We start from the raw sequence: 17,996 nt of genomic DNA on the forward strand, positions 1-17,996 counted from the left end.
AAATGGGATTTGAGTTGTCACCCTGTTATAAATTCTTGTGTAAAATTTTAATTGTTCGAGCTATTTTTGATTTTTTTCTCACAGATTTACGGACTTTAAATTTTTTTAAATCTGAAATTTTAGAATTATTGAGCGTTAAATTTTTTTGAATAATTTTAATAATAGAATAATTACAATTTTAATAAAATGTTTTTTTCGTTTGACACTTTTTTAGTTTGTACCCCATTGGTTGGTCAAAGTCAAACTAAAAAGAGACAAACCACAGAGTAACAAACAAACAAACAAACAAACTGTCATTTTTTACACGGCGCTCACGCACATTATCAAAACAAACGTTTGATAGTGTGTGTGAACTCCGTGTAAAAGAGGTGTCAAACTAAAAAGTTTGACAACAGATGGTGTCAAACCATCGGGGTTTGAGTGTAGGCGTTTATTCAATTGCAGAGGGTTTTCCAATTCTCATTAAAAGAGGATTGAAAAATTATTATTTTTCTTATAATTGCCTTGCACTGTTTGGTTCTAGTCCTAATTTCAATATTTTTAAAGTTTTTAAATTTCACCTATTTTAAATTCGTTGAAAATTTTAACCAATTTTACAAATTTTAAGTGAAAATTTTAAGGAACTGGCATAAGGCTCCTCGAGGAGTTCGTCATTTTTGAGTTAAATTATATTTTTTTCACTGGGCCTAGAAAGCCTTATGCAGCGGGCTAAAACTCAAAATGCATGAACTTTTAAAACTTAAGGGATCTAAGAATTCCAAGTCTTCAGTAAACACTAATAATAGTTTTAACTCGTTCTTCCCAGCCGTGTACAGCGAACGCGCGCCGTATTTTTTAAACTGGGCCAACAAATGCCAACTCTGACAGGTAAATATTTCTTTCCCTTCCCCTTTTCTTCTTGCGTCCTTGTCCACCCAGAAAGCGGCAAACAGCCAACAAAAACCGGGCGGTAGCAGCAGCAGATGTCCACGGCGAAGGAATTTTTAACCTTTTCTTTATCAAATTCCGCTTGATATTCGGTAAAGTTCCGTAAGTCGTCGTGTTTGCCTTTTTTTTGTGTCCAGTCCGCCCAACATGGATTCCGCCGCGGTAAGTAACAGGCCCCCTCCATCAACTCCTCGTTTGTTTACCTAATCTTGATGCTTCTTCCGGAATCCAGTCCCGAATCCTGGAGATTCTCAACCAGCCGCCGATGATGCGCTGCCCGGAGCTGGGTCTGTTGATCGACCGGGCCAGCCTGCGGGAACTGCAGGACATTTACCCGGTGCTGGTCAACTCGATCTTCGGCGTCAACACCGGCGGCGGCACCGGCTGGGGCTTCCGGTTGATAACGCGCGACACGCACCCGCACGACTTTGACGTGCTGTACAACTTTTTCATCCCGATCGGGGGTCCGATGTTCCGGCTGTGCTACCGGCTGCTGAGCGATTCGCTCAAGTACGAGCTGCCGGTGGGGATGTTGCCGGTGAGTTTTCGACTTGGAAATCTTCGTGAACGCTTTATGATTTATGATTTTCTTTTTCAGCCTAAAATGCAGCAAATGTTGGAGAGTGGCCGCTATTCCGCGTTTTACAGCGATATTATTAATATCGATCCTTTTAGAAGACAAATCGTGTCGCTTTCGTTGAGTAAGTTTGAAAATAGTTCCTAAAATGTCCTCAAGTTTCTACGTGAATCATTCTTCAGACGCCTTCGATTACTACCTGTTTCACTTTGCGCTGCACGGGACGGTTCCGCTGCAGCGGTTGTACCCGGGCGCCGTTCCGTTGGGCAACGAGAAGGCCAAAACGCTGCACCTGATCCTGACGGCGGAGTATCTGTGCACCTTTCTGCCGAGCCACCCGGACTCGGTCGTGCTGCCCCAGATGGTGAGCGGCACCATCAAAGTCAGCTCGCCAGCGGCCATTCCCGTGATGCAGTAAGTACCGGTGGAGCCCAGGGTGGCCACTCAAGTAGGGAAAAGTCGGGAATTTGACAAAATCCGTAAAAAAACGAGAAATCACACATATTTAAAAACTGTTTTCTGAATATTGAATAATTTTGTAATATTGTTAACAATTTTCAACTCAATTCGTTTCGTTTTGGGTAAAAAACAAAAAGGTTCCTTTCACTATTTTGATCTACAGTACTGCCGTTCTACGCATAATTGGAGCCTAACATTTCAAAAGGGCACAAAACTTTTGTAAACAATAGTGTATCCCTTTCACTCTAATGACAGTTTGCATAAGGTGTGAAAGGGATACACTCTTGTTTACAAAAGTTTTGTGCCCTAATGAAATGGAAAGCACGAATTGTCCCATGTCATTTTTGGTCGATTCTGACTTTTGGTCATGTTTAGTTTTAGTTTGACGTGTACTTTTCGAAAAACACATAAAATCTATTACTTTGTTCAGAAACTCATTGAAAACAACATCAAGTCTGTTTGTCCCATCGTTGTACTTCTACGCATAATTGTCCCACCACGAATTTTCTTTCACGAAATCACCAGTTTAACTAAGTATTGTGACTTGATTACCTATAGTATAGCAAGAGGATTACAAATTAGTGTGATAAACTGCATTCTGGGATGATTAGGGACTTATGGGGTGAATTGGGACCCACGGGACAATTATGCGTAGAAACATAAAAAACGGTCGAAAAACTTCAATCGCGTTTTTCTCAGTTGCACTTTTTTGAACATGGGACAATTATGCGTAGAACGGCAGAGTACTTGTTCGGTAGCTGGGTGTGTTTAAACTGTTCGCTCGAATACCGGACTGTAGCTCTTAAATTCTTAATTTGTTAAATTCTTATTTTTATTTTTGTATGGTCAATTGTTGAGGGGGTGGGGGTAATAGATTCCCAAGAAAGTTTCCACGTGGTTTGTGGATGGTCCCAAAACTGAGACAACGAAAACATAATTTCTTCGATTTTTTAATGTGACAAAATTGAATATTTATTTTTTTTATTCTCAAATACAGGGTGGCCACTCAAGTCAGGAAATCGGGAAATTTGGGAATTCGAGAAAATCCGCTGGAAAACTAGAATAAGTCAAGAATTTATTTTTTTTTTTTGTCAAAAAGTCGGGAATAGCATTCTGGTTATTTTTTTTTTCTTGTAACCCTTGAATTATTTTGTAATACTTTGTTCAATTTTAAAATTTAAAATGGCCAGCTTAGAGTTATGATCCTATTCCATTTTGTCACATAGATTGAATATTTGAAAATAGATTCCAACTTGAGTTTGGCAGTGTTTTTTTATTGGTAAATATTTTTGATTGTTTCAATAAATTCATAAAGTAATTTGATTTTTTTTTCCAAATGTTACCCTTGATCTTTTTTGGTGAGTATTTGTGAATTAATTATAGATATTGAAATTGCAAAAAAAAACATGAATCCAAGACATTTTTTTTTAGACTACTTTTTGATTTATATCGTTTTTATATTTACGCAATCAAATTTACTATCCTGGTTTCTAGCCGAGCTCCTGTGGTCTAATGGTTACAGGTTTCGCTTTACGAGCGGAAGATCGTGGTTTCAAACCCACATGGCTCGGCACATCCTTTCCCCTGTACTCTTCACATGTATAAGGACCAACTGTTCTCTGTATAATTGCCCTACAGAGCTCCACGGCCCGATCGCAAAAAGTGCTTTGAAGGGACGAGTTTTCCAGAAACCAGAATTCGTTGGTGAAGGTTGTCTGAATCAACATGACTCGTCGCGTCCCGGCGCAAAACGCCGGCAATATTGCCCTACCTGCGGCTCAAGCAGGCAAAAAAGTGGGAATTTCCAAAAGGAAGGTTGAGGCCTCAACTGATGGCCAAAAACCGGGAATTTCCAAAAGGAAGGTGCTTTTGGAAGTGACATCGAACAGCAAAAAGACGAAAAAGAGCGACGGTACTGTACCGATGGATGAGGAGGAGGAGAACTCTTCGTCGCACGAGGAGCAGCTATTGAAGAACAACAAGTTTGCTGGACTGCCTGACGAGGACCAGGTAGCGGAAGCAAAGGAGAATGAAGTGAAACAGCGAAAGGAGAAACTGCCTCCTTTTATGTGCGGCAATCAGCAGCAACGATCGACTTTCGAGCGGGGCTGGTTGAACTCATCAAGTCTGGGAAAGTCCAAGGCAACATTCGTCTGTGTCAGGACGGATTTAAGGTGCTGGTGCAATCCAGGCAGCACTATCAACTGGTCAAGGATTACTTGACCGAAAACGAGGCGGAGTACTTTACCCATGATGTCGTCATGGATAAGCCGTACAAAATCGTCGTCAGAGGTCTGTACGACATGCCAGTGGAGGAATTAGCTGCCGAGCTAAAAGTTTTGAAACTGGATGTGTTGGCCGTGCACAAAATGAGCCGACGCAACAAAGACATCAAGTACCGTGACCAGCTCTACCTGCTGCATTTGGCTAAGGGATCGACGACGCTTCCTGAGCTGAAGGCAATCCGAGCGGTTTTCAACATTATCGTGTCGTGGGAGCGATACCGACCAGTGCATCGTGACGTCACACAATGCTTCAACTGCCTGGGCTTCGGGCACGGAGGTAAGAACTGCCACCTGAAGCGTCGTTGCGCCAAATGTGGTACCGATGCGCACATCACATCCCAGTGCATCCAAGATTCGCTGGTGAAGTGCCTCAACTGCAACGGTGAGCACTCGTCAACCGACCGAAAGTGCCCCAAGAGAGCTGAGTTCGTGAAAATTCGGCAGCAAGCATCGACGAAGAATCAGCCTCAGCGTCGTAGAACTCCTCCAGCCCTGGTGGAGCAAAATTTTCCACCTCTTCAACCGCGACGCCAGGTCCCGAACTTGGCACCGTTGCCGTTGGATCCCAGGAAGAGAGCTGAGATGAATCATCCACGGCCGGGTTCCAGCCAGGAGCCGAGACCGCCACCACCGGGCTTCAGCCAGGAGCCAAGACCAACCCAAGAACCAGCAGTTGAGGAAAATGGTAATGATCTTTACACCTCAACCGAACTCCTCAATATTTTCAAACAGATGTCCGCTGCACTGCGTGGATGCAAAACCAAGACCCAGCAGATTGAAGTGCTGACCTCGTTCGTCATCCAGTATGGATCGTAGGTCCCTCAAGCTGCTGAATTGGAACGCTTGCTCCATTAGGAGGAAGAACTTAGAGCTGGTGGATTTTCTTCGCGAGAAGGAGATCGACGTAGCTGCCATCACGGAAACTCATCTGAAGCCCGGTGAAAAAGTTTATCTGCAAAACTACAAGATCGCGACGCAGCTCGATAGGACCACCTCTGGAGGAGGAGGTGTGCTTGTCGCTGTTCATCGTGATCTCAAGCCACGCCGGCTGCCACACTTTAAGCTGGACATCATCGAGGCCGTTGGGGTGGAAATTCCCACTTCGGTTGGCCCAGTACTCTTCATTGCTGCATACTGCCCACGTCAGGTGAATGCCAGAGATGGTTCAGCAGCAAAACTGAAGAGCGATATCCAGAAGCTGACACGGCGGAGCGCAAAGTACATCATCGCTGGTGACCTCAACGCGAAGCATGAAGTTTGGGGCAACAGCAGGAGGAATCGGAACGGAGTGATTCTGCACAACGATCTGCAAAACGGATACTACAACGTTGTGAGTCCGGATCGTCCAACGAGGGTGGCTCGGTCTGGGAATCACTCAATCATCGACTTCTTCATTACCAATATGGCTGAGAACGTGGCTCATCCTGAGGTGTTTGAAGAGTTGAGTTCTGATCACTATCCGGTGGTTGTGGAGGTTGGAGCTTCCGTTACTCCGCAGCGGCAACCAACCCGGAAAGATTACCACAACGTTGACTGGCAGCAGTTTCAGCAAGTGGTCGACAGCAACATCGACTATGATCAACACCCGGAAACTTCTGCTGATATTGATCGTTCGCTGGAGGTGATCCAGCAGGCTATCAACCAAGCAGAGGCTGCCAACGTTCGGGAGGTTCCTGTTAATTTTAAGGTAACTGATATTGACGTAGATACTAAACACTTGATTAGACTTAGGAATGTTTATAGGAGACAATATCAACGGACTGGGGACTATGACAAAAGATTTCAGTGAACAATTTGAACAAAATCATACAAGACCGACTTGACAATATCAGAAATCAAGAATTTTCAAAACATGTAAGCCAGCTTGGGAATTATTCAAAACCATTTTGGAAACTTTCAAAAGTTCTTAAAAACAAACCAAAGCCTATTCCTCCTCTTATTGTTGAGGATTCTCCTTTGATTACATCCGAGGAAAAGGCAAATGCACTTGGGCTTCATTTTGTTAGTTCACATAATCTTGGCGCTTCCATGACCAGCCGTAAAGAAACATCAGTTGCCAATAGTATTTCAACAATCAATGACTCTACCTTTGAATTTCCTGCAGATTCCCATGTTTCTGGTGAGGAAGTCAAAGTTGCAGTTAAACAAATGAAAAATATGAAAGCTCCTGGCTTTGATAACATTTTTAATCTAGTGTTGAAAAAACAGAGTGATCAGTTCTTTCAACATCTAGCCAATATTTTCAATAAATGTTTGCAACTTGGTTACTTCCCCACCAATTGGAAGCTGGGCAAAGTCATACCAATTTTGAAGCCTCAAAAGATCCAACATCGCCAACAAGTTATCGTCCCATTAGTCTTTTGAGTAGTCTGTCCAAACTCTTTGAGAAGGTCATCTATTCAAGGCTTTTGGATTTTACCAACGATAATAATATAATTTTGAATGAGCAGTTTGGCTTCCGAAAGGGACATAATACTGCTCATCAGCTTACGAGAGTAACTAAAATCATCAAGCAGAACAAGCTTGAGTCTAAATCAACTGCTATGGCTTTGTTGGATGTTGAGAAGGCTTTTGACAATGTTTGGCATGATGGTTTGATACATAAACTGTATTTATACGGTTTTCCAATGTATCTTATCAAAATTATCCAGCACTATCTTTCGGAGAGATCGTTCAGGTTTTTCTGAATGGGATTGCTTCTGGATTATTCAACATTGATGCTGGGGTTCCCCAAGTATTCTTGGCCCACTTCTGTACAATATTTTTACATCTGATTTGCCTACTCTTCCTGGTAATGGTGTGTTGTCACTTTTGCTGATGACACTGCCGTTATTTATAAGGGTAAAATAACCAGATATTTAGTTGGCCGTCTTCAGAAGGGTCTTGACGTTCTTTCCGAATACTTTGGCGACTGGAAAATTCGCATAAATGCAGCCAAAACTCAAACCATCATTTTTCCACTTTCCAAATCGGCCAGATTTGTCCCAAAGGATGATGTTTTGATTAAAATGAATGATGTTTCGATACCCTGGTCAAAGGAAGTTGTCTATTTAGGTCTCATACTTGACTCGAAACTTTTGTTTCGGCAGCATGTAGACAAAATATTGAACAAGTGCAGCATTCTCATCAGGTGTTTGTATCCTTTAATTAACAGAAAATCAAAGCTATCTTTGAAAAATAAGTTAGCAGTTTACAAACAAATAATTTACCCCGTTATTGAGTATGCAGTACCTGTTTGGGAGTGTTGCGCTAGAACTCATAAATTGAAGCTCCAGCGTGTCCAAAACAAGGTACTCAAAATGGTTTTGAATGTTCCTGGCTGGACAAGATCAAGTGAGGTTCATGAATTAGCAGAAGTAAAAATGTTGGATCAGAAGATTCAAGAAAAATGTTTGAAATTCAGGGAAAAATGTGCTATATCTGAATACCCCTTGATTCAAGGATTGGTTTAGTTTATGGTAAGTTTAAGTTAGTTTTAGGTTAGGTTATGTTTTCTTGACATTTTTTTCCTCATTGTACCTAGTGTTACAAAAATGATAAATCATATACTTTTAAAGTTATGAAAATAAACAGTGTTTAAATCACGAAAAGCAAACTAAAGCTGAAGAGCCACAGCTGACCACTTATTATGTAAACCAAATGTAATTATTATAAGAAAGATTCAATAAAGTATATTTAATTAAAAAAAAAAAAAAAGTAAACGTAAAATGTGCACTTCGGTTCTAGCGATACATTTGGACAGTACAGAGTGGAAAAGGCAGAGCCAAAGAGGATTGAAAAAACATTCAAACCTCTTCGGCGGCGAAGTTACGGCAGTGGATCGCTCGACACAGTCGCTCAACAATAGCGTGTGTGCGTGTCCCATCTGCCTAATAACAGAAGAAGCCTTTGTGATTCTATAAATAGAATTGCAAGTCCGCAATAGATCTAATTCCTGGTCGCAGTGGATAGTGGCATCAAACAAAAAAAAAACAATCCTGGTTTCTACCACACTGAAAAAAATATTCTATTTTCAGTTATAAGCAATGTAATCCATCCAATTGAAATGCTGTCAATGGCAAACTTATGGGAAATTGGACGAGCTTTCAGTTAAAAATATTTACGAGACTGAAAAACCAAGTCTGTCATATAGAAATTGTCAAAAACCATCAAAAATCCCGTTTTTTCAACATTTTTATTTTTAAAACCGCTGCATCTTCCCAATGGTCAATACGGAGACTTTTATGTAAAATTGTCTGGAGAATCGATTCCCACTACCGGTTTTTCAAAATTTTGACGTTTAGACCACTTTTCAAAAAAACAGTTTTAGTAAATGATTTTTGTATTTTTTTAGGAGAGACATACCATCCTGCATTTTTCGTCAGTCTTTTAGTAACACTTTAGGCTATTTCCTCAAAAATTTTGAACGAAAAAAAATCGTGACATCCCCGGGGGTCGTTAATGTGGATGGTTTGATTTTTTTAGATAAATCAACATTGATTAAAAAATTCAGAATCAAGAATTATAAAATTAAAAATGGAACTTGGCAAACACATTTTTTATAAATTCCTTGATATTTTTCTAAATCTTTTGAAATAATATTAACAGCAATTATGTTTTAATCGTTCTTTGTTTTTAAATTCAGTTATGTTAACTTTTTTGACGTAGACTACGTTTTACTCGAAGGTACTGGGGTGCCAATCCAAAAAAAAAAACCTGGGCCGAAGGCCTTGCGAAACTGCGTCTTCCGTCAAACGCTTATAACTTCCTTCCCTCAAATCGAATCGGCACGATTTCGGTTCCATTCGATTCTAAAACTATTCAGTTATTTGCTATTGAGGTTTTGCAGACTGTATTTGAAGGTGGCGCCAAAATGAGGTTACTTGCCAAAAATCGTATTCCTTTCCGCTGGATTGAAGAACAAAATCGCTTATTTCTCATGATTCCCTGCATCAATCTTAATGAAACTGGTTGCAAAAGACGAGAAAAATTTTTTGCTTTAAAATAAGGGTGGTACAAATATTTTTAAAAGTTTTTGTCACCCCCCCCCCCCCCTTCAAAATTGGCCCGGGGCAAAACAAATATTTTTACAATAAACTTCAAAATTTCAATGAAAATTCAAGTGCAACCAGCTGAAATCAAATTAAAATACATTCTCCTGCGTTTAAAATCTTTTTTAGCATGTTTGGGTTTATTAAAAATCTTAAGATTTTTGAAAATTTTGATGCAAAATCTTTTTTTTCGATACAATTTTTGTTTTTGTTAGATCTTAGATTTTTTGAAAACTAATGATTGCAAAACAACTGAACTAGTGTAAAATGCATTTTAAAACACTTTTTTCATTTAAATGTAAAGACTATGGCTTGTTATTTAAATTTTTATATTTTTTTATTTTTTTGCCCCCCCCCCCCCTTGACCTCGGCCAGGGCCGAAAGACAAAAACTTTTTTAAATATTTGCATCGGCCTAATGAACATCAATTTTTGGGAGCGCAAAAATTTGTGAACTTTTTCTTCAAAAAACATGTTTTGCAACTATTAGAAATACGTCTGTATTGTAGTAGGTTAAGACAAGTAATGAAAGTTTATTAATGTTTAAATCGTGGCTTACTATACTGCCAACATCCCCCCTTAAGCTAGATTTTATGTACTCCCAAACTTCTTCTAGCTTCACTTAGCTTCGGGGCCGGAACCGCCTTTGTTAATACATCCGCCACCTGCTGCTCCGATGACACGTGTAACAGCTTAATGCACTTCATCTCAATCTGCTCACGTACGAAATGATGCCTAATGTCAATGTGCTTACTTCTTGGCGAGTATCCCATCTCCTTCTCGGCTAAACTGATAGCACTCTTGTTGTCACATCTTATCAGCATGGCCAGTTTCTGTCCCCAGAGCTCTCCAATGAAGCCTCTCCACCAGATTGATTCCTGCGTCGTTGCTGCTAAAGCCATGTACTCCGCTTCTGTAGTAGAAAGAGCAACCGTTGGCTGTCGTCGAGAACTCCACGTGATTGCCCCTCCATTCTTGATGAACACGTAACCACTCGTTGAACGCCTAGTATCGAGATCATTACCCCAATCTGCATCAGTGAACGCATCGAGCCGGTCTTCCGATTGCTTTGAGTAAACCAGTTTCAGGTCCTTTGTTCCCTTCAAGTAGCGTAATATCCTCTTCGCCGCCACCCAGTGTGCATCGCCAGGATTCTCACAGAAACTACTCACCACACTCAGCGCGTGACAAATGTCGGGTCGCGTACATTGCGCCAAGAACTGCAGGCTGCCTATCAATTCCCGGAATGGTACTTGCTTCATCCGCTCTCGATCTTCTTCTGTTCTTGGACTCATCTCTCGGCTAAGCTTCTGATTAAGATCCATCGGAGTCAGCACTGGGTTGCATTCCGTCATCTTGAACTTCTCTAATAATTCGTTGATGTACCGTTCTTGATCAACTGCTACCGTTCCGTTTCCTCTTGTAACACGAATTCCCAAAACCTGCTTGGCCATTCCGAGATCTTTCATTCGAAATTTCTTTGTGAGTGCACTCTTGACCGTGCTTACCATCTCGTCATCATTGGAAAATATTAGAAAATCATCCACATAAATAGTGACAATGACCATCTTGCCTTCCGTAATCCGGAAGTAAACACAAGTGTCGTACTTGGATCGCTGTAGTCCCATCCTCCGCAGTTCCTTGTCCAATTTCAGATTCCAAACACGACTCGCCTGTTTCAACCCGTAAAGTGCTTTCTTCAGCAGACACACTCTTTCCGTTCCGTCCTCGAATCCCTCGGGCTGCTGCATAAAGATTTGCTCCTCTCCTAGATCTCCTTGAAGAAACGCCGTGACCGCATCCATTTGATGGATTTCCAGACTCAACTCGGCCGCTTTGGACATCAGATACCGAATCGTTGCATATCGTACCACAGGGGAATACGTCTCGTTATAATCCACTCCTTCAACCTGAGAACATCCCTTGATGACGAGCCTAGCCTTGTACCGCTCGATGGATCCGTCCGACTTGACTTTGATTTTGTAAACCCACTTGTTTTTCAACGCCTTTCGTCCAGCTGGTAGCATTGTCATAGTCCAGGTCTTGTTCTCCATCAACGCTTGATACTCAGAGTCCATCGCTTCAATCCAAAACTCACGATCGGTTCGTTTCATGGCATCTCGAAACGTGCATGGTTCACCTGCGGGCTGTGGGATGATTAGCTGCAGAGATGGTTCGCCGTTCAAATTTGTATCAGGACACTTGCCTTTGATCTGGCGCTCCCAGTCACCAGACTTCGAATCATGTTGCGCTCCAACGGACTCTTTTGTTGGGTGTGACGGGAGCGCTGTGGCACGGTCATCCTGTTGACCTCGTGATCCATGCTGTTGAGAAACGGTTTTCTGAGGGTACATGCTGTACGTGACCTTAAAATCATTGTACTTGCCTGGTAACCGGCGCTCCTCTCGCTGCGCCTCATCACACTTCCAGACAGTGATTGTTGTAATTGCGGAGGAGCGCAGACGATGGTCCAGCAACAGGATCTACATCCGCGTCAACTGCATTTGCTTCAGCCAGTTCTTCAATCGCCGGCGTCACTCGATCCTCACCAGGTACTGCATCCGTATCGACCGCACGTGTCTCAAACGTTTCTTTAGCTGCATCCAACGCCGAGTCTCTAACCGTCTCGTCCAAATCCTCAGCAACCGTCTCGTAACCATCGGTATCTGTGTCGCTATCACTATCTTCAATCTGCACGACATTTGCTGGTCGATCCTGCACCTGGTGCACGACTCCTTGGGTATAGAACTCCACACGATCTAGATCTGCAACTTCTCGTTCGTTTCCCTCAGTCGGTTGTTGCTTCTCACACAGAAAGATAACATCTCGGCTAATTAGAAACTTCCTTGTCGTCGGATTGTACAACCGATATCCTTTCGCGTTGGTTGCGTAACCGACAAACACACATGCTTCAGACTTGGGGTCCCATTTTTGTCTCTTCACTTTCGGAACGTGCGCCATCGCTTTGGCGCCAAAACTCTAAGGTGCGATAGATCAGGACGTTTTCCGGTGAACTGCTCTTCTGGTGTACACGTAAGCCCCTTGGCAGGTGAACGATTCATCAGATATACCGCCGTACCAACTGCTTCCGCCCAAAAACGTTTATCAAGTCCAGCATCAAACAGCAACGCTCGCGCTTTTTCAACAATCGTTCGATTCCTTCTTTCAGCCAATCCATTCTGCTCCGGGTTGTACGGTACTGTGGTTTCGTGAATAATACCACTGGAACGAAGAAAATCCTCGAAATCCCTGCCAACGTACTCCTTTCCGTTGTCACTTCTTAACCGCTTAATCTTTCTACCAGTTTGATTCTCTGCTTGTGCCTTGTAATCCTTGAATGCCTCCAGTACTTCTTTCTTCGATCGCAGGAAATACACAATCGTCCTTCTACTTGCGTCATCGATAAAAGTCAAGAAATACTTGTTACCGCCGATCGAATTACTCTCCATTGGCCCGCACAAATCCGTATGCACAAGCTCTAGCACCTCTTCAGCTCTCGTTCCAGCCCTCTTGAACGGTAACCGCTGATGTTTCCCTTTGATGCAAGGCACACACGGCGAAAGTTCACCGCAATTGATGCTCACCCCTGTAGACATTCTTGAGAGAATCTTCATGCTCTGCGAATTCATGTGACCAAGACGCCGATGCCACAACATCAGCTCATCCTCAGCAGTCGTCATACACGCAATCGCTCGGTTTACTTGCTTCAGCTGGTACAGTCCGTCCGACTCGACTCCAATCGCCACAACTTCTCCGTTCTCACAATTGATGACCTTGCAGATCTTGCTAGTGAACACCACTTCGTGTCCATTCTTACAAATCTGACTCACAGAGAGCAGATTGATTGCCAGGTCTGGGACACAAATCGTACCGCTCAATGTGATACCAGAACACCTGCCTGCCACATCCGCGTCTAGATTCAACGCTCCAGCAGCAACTACTGGCACTGCAGCTCCGTTGGCCACATTTATACTATCCTTGATCCGCTTACTGCCCACAAGTTCGTCCGGGTTTCGACACATGTGTTTTGTGGCTCCTGAATCAAAAATCCACGGCTCCGCCTGTCCAGGTGCCCACGCACCGACACTGCAAGCTGAATGAGCTGTCCTTTCCTTCCGATTCGATGTCAAGCTTTGATCAGGTACCGATGACTGACATTCCTTCGCCGGTCTTCTCTGGCACCTTCCTGCTCCATCGACGTACCCCGTCGTCTTCTTCCAGTCCGCATTCGAACCACCTGAACCGCAAACGCTTGAAGTAGCTATGCCGGAACAGGGTCTAGAACCACTTCCACTTGAAACTTTGGAAGTTGGTTCTTCCAGTTCCATCTTCCCAAAAATTCTTCATAAAACAATCTTCGTTTGAAAAAATAACTTTTTATCGATGGTCGCTATGGTGCCTGTCTGGGCCCATAACCTATTAGAAATACGTCTGTATTGTAGTAGGTTAAGACAAGTAATGAAAGTTTATTAATGTTTAAATCGTGGCTTACTATACTGCCAACAGCAACACGAAAAAATGAGTTTCCCCGTATATATCAATGAATTAAACAGTTATATAGTTGATAACAGATGTGTTAACGTATATTCAACCATTTTTTTTGATTTTTGACAGACTTTCTTGCCAAATAGTCCAAATTACCATCTTTTTCTAAATTTACAGTTTTCTCATAGAAAAATCAAACAAATATTGGAAAGTTGTACACCAAATTGTTGGAAATAATTTTTCTCATCCGAATCCGTCATAAGTTTTATAAAAATGTTGATTATAAAGGAAAAACACATTTTTTTTTTCAAAAAATCAAAGGTTTACGCTATTTGTTCATAGGTGGCGACATGTGTCTTTTAGCTTTGCTGCAAATCCTCTATTAAATTTTCATTGTTGGCAAAATAGTTTCACTATTGAATCAATTCAATGTTTTAAAATGTTTTCAAAATGCAGAGATTTTGCAAGCAAAATGGGCGTTTCCCACTCACGGACGGGAATGTCAAGCACCTATTTTGAGGGAAAAGTCACCCAAGCACCGCGACCGACACCTCTCCTTTTTCGGTCATCTCCCATTCACGATCTTTTTCCGTTGATGTATTTCAGGTATCAAGCTAATTCTTCAAAATTAAGCAACGGAAAACTCTATGTCAAAATATCAAAACTATGCTCCGGTTATAACTGTGACATAACTACTTTGACTTTTTCATTTCCAGTTGTGAAGTATCAAAAACTATACATTTGCCAATTTAAAAAATAACATGGAGGTTGTATTGTTGAACTTTCGATTATTGTTCAAAGACTTATTGTTTGTGTTTCTACTCTGAATCGGTAATAATGAATTTCGATTTTTAAGTATTTTTTTATTTGTTGTTCAAAAATTGCCAATTTTTTTACATTGGCTTTTGTTTTAGAAAATTTTTTGTTCGTTTTTTGTTCTTTAGATAAGAAGTTCCTATTATTTGAGCTTTCTGGAATAGTCAGGAAAAAGTCTGAAATTTAAAATGGGATATGAGTGGTCAATATTTAAGAGACCATCGAAAAAGAGAATCATCATTCTACTAAAAGATGCAAAATGAAGACTTGGTTGAAATTATGTAATAAGTTGTAGGGGAAATGTAGAGTTGTTTTTGATAGTTCCTTAAAATATAAGAAACACAATAGTTTATAGGACCGTGCCTCATATATTGAAGACTACTCTACCCTAAATATAAACTTTTTTCTAATCAATTTTTGATTTACAATCATTGTTTGAGGTTCTGGAAAAGTCGGGAATTCGAAAATGAGATTTGATTGGCCACCCTGCCGTTGCCGTCGATGTTTTTCCAGGGAAATGATGATTACATACTTCAATATCGCTTTCAGACCAACGAAATCGCCCAAGTACTTGAACCTGTCGGCGATCCATCATCACGCCCCGGTGGCCGCGTCGGCGTCGGCCTCCCTCCAGCGAAGCCCAAACAGCAGCACCATCGAGTCGTCCCGGACGCACTGCTGGCGGTCGGAGAGCGTGCTGTACATCTTCGTCGACTGCTGGCTCCGGATCGACGTGGACGACGCGCGGGAACTGCCGAGCAACGAGTTTATCCGGTGCGTTCGAATTCTGGTCAAGCAGCTGCACGCGTTCGGGAACAGTGCCGAGTTGGACGACAGTCCGATGGCGCTGCTGAGGCAGTCGGCCCAGCCGTTGATGAACGTGAGGATGTACGGGTTTCTGAAGTCGCTCATCTCGCGGTGGCCTCTGGACAGTTCGTTCTCGGACGTGCTGGAACTGTGGCTGAGCTACATCCAACCGTGGCGGTACACGTTCAACCGGGATTTGAGTGCCAACTTTGAGATGCAAATCAACCAGCGGCACGAAAATTTTATCGCCGAAAATCTGATTGTGTACACGCAGATCTTCGTGCAGCTGATTCCGCGCTTCGAGCGAATCGATCTCTCCACGCTACGAAACGTAATGATGCTGTTCCGACTGCTCAAGGTCTTTAGCCAGGGCAACCTTATCGATCTGTTGAACCAGAACGAGGTCATCATGTCGTCCAACAACAACGTGGCCCTCAACAATTCCACCTTCAACGCATCCGCCGGGCACGCGAATTTGTCTGGGGCGTCCAATCGAAGTGTCCACAACAACAGCACCGGCGGCCTGAATCGGTCGTCCGGCGGCGCCGAATGGAAATCGTTCAACTCCAGCGGCCGACCCGGAACGCCCGGCAATCGCTCGACCGGCGAACCAACCGACGACAGCTACGTCTTCCTTTTTGGGGAACATTTTACCATGCTGATCGAGGAACTGCTGCGCAAGATCTACGTCTCCATGCTGGTGGCCAAAGAGAACCTGCGCCAGATGCAGCAAGAAAAGCAGAACCGCTACCAGGGCATCCTCAAGTACGTCCACATGGTAATCGGATACTTTGACCACGATCCAGTCTACTCCGCGATGCTACAAGACCGGCAGAAAATCCCCGAAATACTCGAAGTCGCGCTCCAATCCCTCGCCCGTATGTTCCAAATCCCGCTCACCGAAGAGTTCTTCCAAGGGGAAGCCATGCAGGTGGACGTAACCGCCTTCCCGGAACCCTCACTCAACTTCACCTCGCACACCAATGCCGCCGACTCCACGCTCAGCTCGCAACACTCCACCACACTCTCCCCGCAAACCATGCGCCAACGCCAACGTCAACTCCGCTACACCGGCGACCCGGCCCTCCTCCCCATCCAAAGCACCGAGTTCACCTTCCTGGTGCGCTTCCTCCACCAGTGTTCCGCCAAGCTAAACTTCATGTTCAGCGCCGAAATGAGCGAACTCTACCACCGGCCGGATCTGTGCGGCAAGCTGAGTCGCCAGATCCTGGCCCCGCCCATGGTGACGCAAACGTTCGACAAGTCGCTCGGCTATTGCACGCTCAAGCGGGACCAGCTCGGGCCGCGGATCTGCCTGCGTGGGCTCGCCTCGTACAAGTCGGCGTTCGTGATTGTGGCGTCGTTTTTGGCCGGCTATCTGATGTTCAACGCGCCCAGCTACGGTTTTATGCTGCTGGTTACGGTTACGTTTCTGTACTTGTTTTTGAGGGCACTGGTGTGCGATAGTCAGCAGCGGCAGCAAGGGTTGCCGCGGCAGCAGCGGGAGGATTCGAGAGCGGCGATGAACGTAACTTACTGAAGGTAACTTACGAGGTTTGTTAAATTTTTACTAAAGGAAATTATTAAAATGAAATTTTTAATATGATTTAAATAATTAAGGAGCAATTTGCTTGAAAATTTAACGTTTATTCTATTGAAACTTGATGACATCCTGCCGTTCTAGCCATATTTTTTTCGTATATTTTTTGGACGATTCTGGCTTTTAAATATCCGGAGGTTGCAATTTTGTTCCAAATTTAATGTCGCCTCCACCCTCGCTCGCCCCCTTCCCCTTCAAAATCTGTTTGAAAACCAAGCGGCAATAAAAATATTTTTTTAAGCTTAAATTTTTTTTATGGAAATAAAAGTAAAGTCAACTGAAAGCAATTTTAAATGTCGTTCTCTGCATACGTAATCAAAGAACGCACCCATATTTAGCATGTTTGGGCTTGTTTGGGTTCGTTTAATCACATTTGAACTTCTATTAAATTAAAATGTACAGCACCGCAAAAACATTTTTTTCTCACAAAAATAAAATTTTCCTCGATACTTGCAAATTTTGGAAACTTATGATTGCAAAACATCTAGACAGGTGTATAATGCATTTTAAAACACCCCCGCTTCGACTTTGCTTCACATACACTTTCCGAAAAAAAAACTCGTAAAAACTAGTAACTAGAAAACTCTTTAAAACAACACCAAGTCAGTTGTACTAAGGTTACACCATAAGGGAAATATAGAGCGAACAAAAAAAAAAATACAGAAAAAAATCAACAAATGAAAAACAGAAATTAAAACTCATTCAAAAGTCAATAAGATTTCATAAAAACAATAAAAAACTCACAAATACTGGAAGATTTAAAAAAAAACTAAAAAAAAAAACAAGTTTTTTTAATTTAAAAAAAAATACAAAATTAAATATAAACCTGAAAATTTCTGAAATTTTTTAAATTTGTCAAACTATACATATTTTTAATATTTTAAGAATTTCAATCCATAAACCACGTTGACCCTTTTATGGAAATCTGCCCTTGTAGTTTGTATGGAAAAAGTCGTCAAAATTTATGGAGAAAAACGACTGTTTATTTTTTTTTACCTTTTGCAGGCGCAA

The 17,996-nt window shown here is 42.4% G+C and overlaps 1 protein-coding gene across 1 annotated transcript; it reads left to right on the top strand.

The window, feature by feature from the left end:
- Positions 1-895: 895 nt before the first annotated feature.
- Positions 896-17,023, top strand: LOC6037925 (sphingomyelin phosphodiesterase 4). The gene is made up of 5 exons (XM_001847730.2): positions 896-1,089; positions 1,160-1,465; positions 1,526-1,628; positions 1,687-1,918; positions 15,128-17,023. The coding sequence occupies exons 1-5, from the start codon at positions 1,075-1,077 to the stop codon at positions 16,923-16,925; spliced, it is 2,454 nt and encodes an 817-aa protein (XP_001847782.1). The 5' UTR covers positions 896-1,074; the 3' UTR covers positions 16,926-17,023.
- The last annotated feature ends 973 nt before the right edge of the window (positions 17,024-17,996 follow it).

Source organism: Culex quinquefasciatus, chromosome 1 (genome assembly GCF_015732765.1).
Source record: "Culex quinquefasciatus strain JHB chromosome 1, VPISU_Cqui_1.0_pri_paternal, whole genome shotgun sequence".
In the NCBI taxonomy this organism is placed as follows: Eukaryota; Metazoa; Arthropoda; class Insecta; order Diptera; family Culicidae; genus Culex; species Culex quinquefasciatus.

Coding starts and splice junctions, on each gene's coding strand:
- LOC6037925 (XM_001847730.2), top strand. Junction 1,466..1,525: donor TGCCGGTGGGGATGTTGCCG/GTGAGTTTTCGA, acceptor TTTCTTTTTCAG/CCTAAAATGCAGCAAATGTT. Junction 1,629..1,686: donor AATCGTGTCGCTTTCGTTGA/GTAAGTTTGAAA, acceptor ATCATTCTTCAG/ACGCCTTCGATTACTACCTG.